This window comes from Poromitra crassiceps (assembly GCF_964638095.1).
Source record: "Poromitra crassiceps genome assembly, chromosome: 9".
NCBI classification, from domain to species: domain Eukaryota; kingdom Metazoa; phylum Chordata; class Actinopteri; order Beryciformes; family Melamphaidae; genus Poromitra; species Poromitra crassiceps.
This window is the reverse complement of record NC_139630.1, coordinates 45797831-45808181: the sequence shown is the minus strand read 5'-3', so window position 1 is coordinate 45808181 and position 10351 is coordinate 45797831. Positions and strand designations below refer to the sequence as shown.

At 45.0% G+C, this 10351-nt stretch overlaps 1 protein-coding gene across 1 annotated transcript; it reads left to right on the top strand.

Moving 5' to 3' along the window:
* Positions 1-448: 448 nt before the first annotated feature.
* Positions 449-9836, top strand: prep (prolyl endopeptidase; the record flags this gene model as incomplete). The annotated part of the gene is made up of 14 exons (XM_083642571.1): positions 449-586; positions 953-1027; positions 1218-1351; positions 1683-1813; positions 2292-2501; positions 3194-3315; positions 3421-3526; positions 3704-3895; positions 4802-4999; positions 5684-5787; positions 6775-7006; positions 7646-7777; positions 7881-8037; positions 9509-9836. 14 exons carry the CDS (start codon positions 449-451, stop codon positions 9801-9803), a joined length of 2226 nt encoding a protein of 741 aa, XP_083498697.1. The 3' UTR covers positions 9804-9836.
* Between the last annotated feature and the right edge of the window lie 515 nt (positions 9837-10351).

Below are 10351 nucleotides of genomic sequence, written 5' to 3'. Positions count from 1 at the left end.
TTGTATATGTTAAGGAGTCTCGTGGCCTGTGAGAAGAAACTGTCCCTCAAGCGATTTGTGCGTGCTCTTGGGACCCTGTATCTCCTCCCTGAGGGTAGCAGGGAGAACAGACTGTTGTGGGGGTGGTTTGTGTCTTTGATGATCTTCAGGGACCTCCTGAGGCACCGCTGGTTGTACAGATCTGTACAGATCTGAGTTTTCGAATACAAATACGTATTGTATTAGACTAGCAGTGCTTTTAGTTCCAAAACATTATTTTCTGTTTGGTAGGGGGTATCCTACTACATGAATCATCTCACCAGTCTAATCGTTTTCACCATTGCCAACAGAGGGCGCTCTATAATTTAGAGCGACCATACCGCAGCCATCGTTCATGCTTTTCAAAGTGTTTGTTGACTGTGTGTAACCAGAGAGAGATCTTCTCTGCAAAGCTTCAGTCTACAAGTTGATGTTTTGTAGGATCCCGAGGGTCATTTCAAAACCAATATTTCAGTCTTTGGAACAACTTTTTCAGTTACGGAATACCCGAAAACTGACCTCCAAAATGTCTTTCCAGTATCCACAGATTTACCGTGACGAGGCAGTGGTAAGTAAACGGATGCTAGCTAACTAGCCTAGCGTGCTAACAAGCCGGGATGCTTAATCATGCTTTTCATTCATTGACATGAACGTCTGCTTTGTTAGCATGCTAGTTAGCTTAGCTAACGTTAGCCCAACATCTGTCAACCTAGACTGCCGTTGTTGACAATGCATGGGCAGCTTTTCCCATCTATCTGTAACTTTATTAAAGGTACCATTTAAAGCTTGATAATCTTTACTTTGTGACTTTGGTCGTTACCCAACTTGGGCGTAACGTTGCTAGCTTGCTAAAAGAGTAGGTCCGTTGTGTTTTTAGGATGATGCCACACCTAGCTAATTCACACTTTAATCTGCAACCTTGTATCTGTCTCAGGTGGATGACTACCATGGCAACAAGATACCGGACCCATACAGCTGGCTGGAGGACCCTGACAGTGAAAAGACACAAGTAAACGCTCTCCATCTAGTTACCATAGCCTGGTCAAATTACATTGTTGCAATGTGAGGAGGACACTTTGAGGATACTTACTTACTGTATCGACTCATCCAAAGTGGCCAAAGTCAACTGCTTAAAATATACTATACTGAAGTTTGTTTCTAATAAGTTAGTGTGGTCGTATCGTGTCTTGTTCCTCCAGGCTTTTGTCAATGCACAGAACCAGCTGACGTTGCCGTATCTGGAGCACTGTGAGGTGCGAGACCTGTTCAAGGAACGGATGACCGAGCTTTACGACTACCCCAAGTACAGCTGTCCCTTCAAGAGGGGTAGCAGGTGAGACGGGAGGTGTGGCAACACAACCAGGTTTTAGACCTTTGTGTTCTCCTCACATACAAGTGAACATGGACACAAAGCTGAGAGGAACAGAGATATGTTTGTTTTGTTTCTTGGACATTTGATTGTCTAGTGAGTGTTGCTGCCAGAGTCAAAATATTACCTGGTCACTATGGTGTCATTTTAGCCACAAGGTGTCTCAAGGCTGTTCAAAACCCTGGGATCTAGTTTGCCAGGATTCAGCACTCAAAGAAATGTATACATTTTCTGATAACTTAATAAACTGTCGCTTGTTTTCAAAGAATTAAGGAATTCTCCTCCCCGTTCACAGGTATTTTCACTTCTACAACACAGGCCTCCAGAACCAGAGTGTGATGTATGTGCAGGAGAGCCTGGATGCAGATCCTAGAGTCTTCTTGGATCCAAACACCTTCTCTGAAGATGGGACGGTTGCCCTGCGAGGTACGAACAAAGTCTGTTGTCAGTACATACGTGTTAGGCATTCCAAGCTCTTTCAAAGTCAAATCACTAGCAATTTATTTCATTTTTGTTTCTACTTATAGATTTTATTTTTAAACTTTTTGCATTTTTATGTTGCTCTGGACATATGTATTAACTGCCTGGCCTTGCCTTGTTGTTGGTGGTAGAGGATTGTATGAGGGGATACATTTCACCTGGCTGTAAGATTGACCAAAAATTAATTCGATTATCGATTGTAAAGGACACAGCACTGTGTTATTATTGTGAGTGTGCTGCAACAAATTCCTAGCAACTGTGATTCATATTGTTAAACTGCAGAGTCTTTGATATCTGATGCCTTTGTCTCCACAAATAGACTGCTATTTATAGTGTCCACACTGACAGATGGCGAAATAAAGAATGGCAACTTTCCTTGGTCTGTCTGCTCATGCTCTGTTTGTGTTCCTTTAATTCCTCCAAGGTTATGCGTTCTCTGAGGACGGGGAGTACCTGGCGTACGGCACCAGTGCCAGTGGTTCGGACTGGGTGGAGATCCGCTTCCTGCGGGTTGAAGGGGCCGTGCCTCTGGACGACCGCCTGAAGCGAGTCAAGTTCAGCTGCATGTCCTGGACCCACGACGGGAAGGGTCTTTTCTACAACTCCTACCCCGACCAGGAGGGCAAGAGCGATGGTAAGCAGCGTACCCCCCGCTACAATAAAACATAATACGTGGAAAAGAGAGGTGGAATAATCCCCAGAGAGCTTAAGGCTGAACGTTCCCTCAAATTAGAGGAAATTAATTAATCTATACTTAAAACATGGACTTTTAAGTAAAGATTTTGAAGAAGAAATGGGGGAAAAAGAGGTTCACACACACACACTTCTATTTTCCTCTCATGATGGATGTGTGTTTTGTCTTCCTCTGCTCACATGCACACCCCACCCTGACCACGCCCCCAGCCAGCTACCCCAGCGTCTATGACGAGACCCCTACGAGCTGCGTGGGCTCGCCCGCAGCTCGGCTGCTGCGTGGCCTCTCCTGCTCTATTGGCATGCGCGGCGCACAATTTCTCAACTTCGCATCACTGATGAAGTGTCCGAGTCACATCATGGCAGACATCACAATTGCTCGAGTGACATCACTGATGATTTAAGACATTGTGACATCATCAGTGGGACCAAAAACGTGACCAAAAACAGAGACAGAGCCCACTTACTCCCTTTTATATCAAATAAATAAATTAAAAGGATTAATATTTTCTCCACAATCTACACTCGCCCTCTACATCTTCCTCCTTCCCTCATCACGACAGATTCGTTTTTTTTAATCACCACTAGGGGGCATTAATAAAACTCAAATGTGTAGTTGCTGTTCTCTCTTAGGCACTGAGACCTCCTGCAACCTGCACCAGAAGCTGTACTTCCACGTTTTGGGGACTCCTCAGTCCCAGGATTGCCTGTGCGCCGAGTTCCCAGAACACGACAAGTGGATGAGTGGAGCTGAGGTATACTCAAGTCCTATAATTGTTAATTCAATTGTTTTATCAGTGCATGCTCCTAAACATAAAAACATTAGTAACAAAAAAATAATAATAAATAAATTGTGCTAGGTATCAGATGATGGGCGCTATGTGCTGCTGTCCATCAGAGAAGGTTGTGATCCGGTCAACAGATTGTGGTACTGCGACCTCGAGACCACCCCTCAGGGTATCACAGGTATGCTGGGCTTGTTTATTTGTTTATACGTTTCATGCTTGTATTTACCCACTGTTGTCCTTATTATCATGTATTAATAGTTATTTTATTTTTGCCTGTTCATTACTTTGTGGGAGTGCCTTCCAAATACGACCGTGCATCTTTATTCTTTCACTGAATTACTCCCCTCATCACCAGGTCTTTTGCCGTGGGTGAAGCTGATCGACAACTTTGACGCAGAGTACGAGTACGTGACGAACGAAGACACGGTGTTCACGTTCAAGACCAACCTGGAAGCTCCGCGCTACCGCCTCATCAACATCGACTTCGCCTCCCCCGCTCAGAGCAACTGGAAGGAGCTCATCCCTCAGCATGACAAGGACGTTATCGGTGAGCCGCGGCATCGCGCACACCGACCATATTGATAGAATAGAGTAGGTGGAAAATTGTCTCCAGCTTCACCTGAGAATACAAATTGGGTGTTGGCGTGTGAGACATAATCTACATCAAACCATAGTAAACATAAAAACAATAAATAAGTAGACTGTCTAGAGCAGGGGTGTCCAAATTCTTTCCCATGAAGGGCCAAAACTCAATCTGGGTGGAGGGCCGAGGGCCAAAAATAAACGTTATGTGGAATTACATTAAAATGTATTGTGTTTTATAGAAAATTAACATTCTAAATCTAAAATAACATTTCAATATAATAATCTACTTTTTATCTGTTTGGTAATTGTAATAATTTGCAATTGGTTATATATATTTAAAAAAACATCTGCATTTGTGGGGAGCTTAAACATTTAATCAGTAAACACCCAGTTAAAAACAGTTGTATTTTCCACCTTTGTAATCAAGAGGGAAATTTGACTTAATTCACAACTTGAAAAATCCTCAAGGTACTTTGAAAATCAGCTTTATTGTCCATCTTTTGTAAACAATTTGCCATGACAATTTGCAGGGATGTAATCTCAGGAGTGAACACAGTATCCGCAGCCACATTCAGACACCCGAAAACGGGCCAAAACAAACAGAGCTTGGCCCGCGGGCCCCAAATTGGTCAGCACTGGTCTAGAGCTACTGGAGATCTCTGGGCTTTTTAGTGTAAGTTAGTCAGTTGATGCTAAATGTTTCACTTTATTTTGTTGGCTGTGTTTACAGCTCCAGGGTGCATTATCACTATATTTCACTCCCCGCATTTTGTCAGATGCTTCATTCCCGGGTCGTTTGACTATTTTTGCCTTCTTTCCCTGTCCCTGCCTCTTTCCCATCGTCCCTTAAATTTCCACCCTTCTGCAGTGTTTGCCACCTGCACGTACTCCAGCTACCTGTTTGTGTGTTTCCTCCACGACGTGAAGAACGTCCTGAAGATGTACCGCCTGAGTTCGGGGGAGGAGCTGAGGACCTTCCACCTGGAGGTGGGCTCCGTGGTCGGCTTCACCGGCCGCAAGAGGGACTCAGAGATCTTCTACTACTTCACCTCCTTCCTCTCACCAGGTACCGGTCACTCGGCTAGAACTGGGTGCAGCGCTTGTGAGCCGTTTGAGTATTGAATTTGAAATCATTAATTAAACATTACATGTTTTGTCCAATGTGTACTGAAATCCCAGGGTGCTGTCTGTGCTACATGTTTTGTCTAGTAGACCATCTACAGTTATATACCACTATCGGCATACTTCACATTGAAACCTGACCATAACATTCTGCTCTCGAAAATTCTCTGAATTGTGTAGGGAAGAAAATGTGAAATTTAGCTGTATAAAAACAACTACTGACAATAGTGTAACATTATACGATGGTCAAATTAATCACAGAAAATGGCAACAGTGTGACACTAACGCTGGACTTCAATATGTTGTGGAAGTAGTATGCTAGAATTTCCATATGGCATGTTTTTCACATTCTGCATGCAACCGTGCTCACTACTCTCTGGTTTTTGTATACTCTCTGGTTTGCATGCGTCTTGAACAGAATCCAGACATATTGACTGGCTCAGACAATCCCTTTAACTCGATACAACAGTTTTCCCATCCGTCTCTGTGTCTCGAACCCAGATCATTATGTCGTCTTTCTGTCCTATGTGGGAACAAAAGAACAGAGTGGAGATCAGGAAAACATCCTTTCCCACACATGGAAAAATGCAGACGCTAAGATGATGATTCTCCCTCTTCTCTCATCCAGCCATCATTTACCACTGCGACCTGACCAAAGAGCCTCTGCAGCCCCATGTCTTCAGAGAGGTCACCGTCAAAGGCTTCAATACCTCCGACTACCAGACCACCCAGGTAACTACAATCAGGGGTGTGACTTATAAGGGTTTTTATATACACACACATTTTCTGTTTATTTCTAATACTGTTTTCCTGTGTTTTGTATGTTCCTGATCATTGTTGCTTATAGCTATTTGAAAGTCTACACCTTTTCCAATGACTTGTTTGTAACTGGTGTGAGTAAATTGGCTTTGCTTGAGTACCCAACCTTGACCCAGCCTTTCAAGTATTGACCCAATGTATTAAAGAGGTATTTTGTTTGTCGGGAGAAAAATCAGCTGAGATGTGTGGTGGACTAGAATAAATCCCTCTCAGTCCAGTGATGCGTGACTCGTGGTGCTTGAGAATTGGTGAAATCATGTTCTTCGACTCCAGACCCTCATGCACCTTCTCACTATGAAATTCCATGTTCCCATGACATGTGACATGATACAGCATTCTGGGTTCTGGAAGTACAATATAATCCTACAGTGAGTCAGTCACGGTCATTTATGCTCCTATTGGTGACATTCAGTCCAGAAACAACTTGGTCAAATCAGAATCACTTTTATTGCCACAGTAGATATTGCCACAGTAGATAATCAGATTACAGAATTTGACTTAGTGTAACTTAGTCACTCTTGATGTGACCGCAACGCTGCATACTTACAGTAAGTATGCAGCGTTGCGGCCACATCAAGAGTCAGGAGACAAAAAAATACATAAAGACAAAATCACAAAAAATCTAAAGTGCAGTCACACACGAATCAGAAGATGGCTTTAAAGTGACGTATGATGGGGGAGGGGTGGGGGGTAGGTTCATGTCGGTGAACGTGAAAATAGTCACAGCAATGGAGACAGGGTTTCTTTTCCTCTCGCTGAGGATTTTTTTAAACTCTCAGCTCCCATTCATATCTAATGGGAGATCACTGTTTCCCTGCCCTCCCCTGGCCCTTCTCCAGTCCCTTTTCTTTTCCTGATCGCGACCCCGGTCTGGTCTGTCTCTCTCCCTCCGCCCGCCAGATCTTCTACCCCAGCAAGGACGGCACTGAGATCCCCATGTTCATCGTCCACAAGAAGGGCATCAAGATGGACGGCTCCCACCCGGCCTTCCTGTACGGCTACGGGGGCTTCAACATCTCCATCACCCCCAGCTTCAGCGTGTCGCGCCTCATCTTCGTCCGGCACCTGGGGGGCGTCCTGGCCGTCGCCAACATCCGAGGAGGAGGGGAGTATGGGGAGACCTGGCACAAAGGTGAGGCCACTTAAAACTTAAAAGAATAAACAAGGATGCATACAGTAAGTGATGCCGACATAATCAGAACATTTCTTGGACCTGCTTCAGAAGTACTGGTGAGTGTTTCCTCTCTTCAGATATGATTGCTGACAAATGACAACAAAAACTAGGTAACTGTGTCAAGTCTGTCTGCTTGTGGTCCTCTAACCTCAACCCTTGGCTTGGTAAGCAAGGTAAACATGAATGCTACAAGCTGTCATGTATCGTCACGGTGTGATTATATTTCAGCTTTCAGTGAACATGCACACACTCCGCATCACACACTCAGAATTTACTCTTCATTCTCCATGAGTTCATCAGTTTCCCAAAAAACAGATGACTGGTGTGCTCTCCTTCAATCCTAGTATTTAGCAGCAGGCGTGGAGTTTTCAAATACACAAAGTGATCAAAAGGAAAGCAGGTGGGGGCGCCCTCAACAAGTCTTTCATAGTGACAGAGGCATAAAAGATATTTATGATTGATGATAGTTATCAACCCTTGCTCAACCAGAGTGCACAAAAAGACAAACTATTTTAATAATACGTTTTCACCGTTGTCTAAAATAATACAGTGCAAACCCCTCATTTTCATACCTCCCCGTGTGTTTTTTTCCTCTAGCTGGCATGCTGGCCAACAAGCAGAACTGCTTCACAGACTTCCAGTGTGCAGCGGAGTATCTCATCAAGGAGGGATACACCTCCCCTTCCAAGCTCACCATCAACGGAGGCTCCAACGGCGGCCTGCTCGTAGGTCCGTACAGCACCGGCCCAGGAACATCCCATGCTACACAACCCTGGAGCCATTTTCTATAGAATATATCAGAATCATAAGCTGGTGTGTGTTTGTCTCCCAGCGGCGTGTGTGAACCAGAGGCCCGAGCTGTTTGGCTGTGCCGTCGCCCAGGTGGGTGTCATGGACATGCTGAAGTTCCACAAGTTCACCATCGGCCACGCCTGGACCACCGACTTCGGCTGTTCAGCAATCAAAGAGCAATTCGACTGGCTCATCAAGTACGTGCTGAACCTTTTACAGTGTGTCTAATGTGAAGGCTTCATATGAACTGACATGCCCAACCAAGCGTTTCCTCTTTAGTTGTAGCTGTGGCGATTGGGAATCATTTGAGTATTATAATTTGGGTGTTTGGAAAATAGATTTGTTTCTTGTACAAAATATTACCATGATTTTATTTTAAGTTTATTCAGCAGCAGTTGCCCCCGCAGTTTGAAAAATGCCACTTAATTTGCCCTCATTGCTCAGCCTATCCAAGATAATAAAGCTTAAAGTCGAGCTGAACCTAAAAATGACTTTTCTTTTCTTTTAGTTAAAATACCTGGGTATGCAGTGCACCTATTTAATAATGTATGACAAAAAAATCACAAAAATCTAATTTCTTTAGTTTTTCACACTTTTTCACATCAAAAGTTCATTTTTCAAGATTTCATTGATAAGAGTAATCTACAGTTTGCTGACGTCACCTAGTACTATCAAATTTCTACCCCATTTCAACCAATCATATCACGACATGGCAGCTATCAATCAAATCTTCATTTCAGGATAATTTTCTCTTCCAAAAGAAAGAGAAAATGGCGCCTAGTGCCTGTCATCTGGCAGAATTCCTGTCCCATAAACTAACTACTAACTTGGCCAATTGTATGAAACATGAACAAAAAACAAAAACGGTAATGTCTAAGAATGCAAAGAAATGTAACTGGCTCGTTAAAACGCGCATTCCAGGAATATCGTATTTACAGCAGTGATAAAGGCGCGTGCTTGAGAGCCTGCTGGTTGTCAGGGGTCGCACCTCGGAGATTCCAAGCCAACGGGCTGCACTCTCTGCTCGGCAACACGAAGCCAGCTGGCTGCCTGCGGCTCGCTGAGCTCCACTCAGCCACTAACCTCGCGTCAGCAGGCTCTTCCCGAGGAGAGCGACACAACACGCTGAATCCCACTCGATTTGCAGGCGGAACACGCCAGGATTGGCCAAAGCCCAATCCAGTCCCCAGAATTGTCAAATAAAATCATCGACATATTACTATGACCCGTCTCTCAACCTGTGATCTCAGACGTTATGTTTTCAGTCTGAAACGGACTGCGATGCGCGTGACCAACAGGTTCAGTTCGACTTTAAAATTGCAATAACAGTCTATATACCATGATGTAAATATCCAAATAAGAGCCGTTCCTAAACGGTCTAAACACTGCAACTGATCCTCTATGGGTCCAGGAGTGAATCTGGGTGTCAAAACCAAAATTACTCCGACAGCTGCCAAACATTCTATGGGAAACACTCTATTTGAACTACACTTGTTTATATTTTGGGGAGAATTAGTCTAAATCCTAACATATATTTAAATGTTCTATTGAGAATTTGTGGCAGTGTTGTGCTAGGTGAGGAGGAGACACTCTACCGTCCCAACATGCGGCCTGTTGACATTCACTCTCCTCTTCTCCCCCCTCCCCTCTCCTCCCTCCTCTCGCCAGGTACTCACCCCTCCACAACGTGCGCGTCCCAGAGGGCGATGGCGTGCAGTACCCGTCGCTGCTGCTGCTGACGGGTGACCACGACGACCGCGTGGTGCCGCTGCACTCGCTCAAGTACATGGCCACTCTGCAGCACGTGGTGGGCCGCAGCCCCAAGCAGACCAACCCGCTCTTCATCCATGTGGACACCAAGTCAGGCCACGGCGCCGGCAAGCCCACCAGCAAGGTCATCCAGGAGGTGTCTGACACCTACGCTTTCATCGCCCGCTGCCTCAACATCTCCTGGGTCCACTAGCCCCACCTCTCCCCCTCCCGCCCAAGCGCCCACCCACCCAGTCCCTTTCTTTTGTATCCCCCCCCCCCCCCCCCCCCCCCCCCCCCCCCCCCCGTTCTTTTCTGCTCTCCTCCCTTGTCCTTTTACCCCAAATCTTCCTCGGGATACTTTTCACACCAGCCAGTTCACACACCTTTTTCAAACTTTCAGTTTCAACACACTGGGCACACGATCTACGGCGGTCTTTTAACCGTGGCCTGGTATGCATGTTCTTCTCGAGGGGGCAGTTTTGTTGAGGCCAATGTGGAAGTACCAAAAACTAGCGAGTAAATCCTCATTCACCCCCTTGTTTACAGCCTGGTTCAAAAAACAGTTTAGGTCTCTATAATTAATTGTACCTTTCATGACAACTGTACGTGGGATGAATTTGTATATAACTCACCCGTTTAGAGTAAAATAGAAGATAAAAAAAGACTATGTTTTTGGCATGATTGACACGTTGCCTGTCCAGTGATTGCGCAGCTTACCCATCACGGACCAATATAGCAGGCAGCATTGCGGCTCTGGGA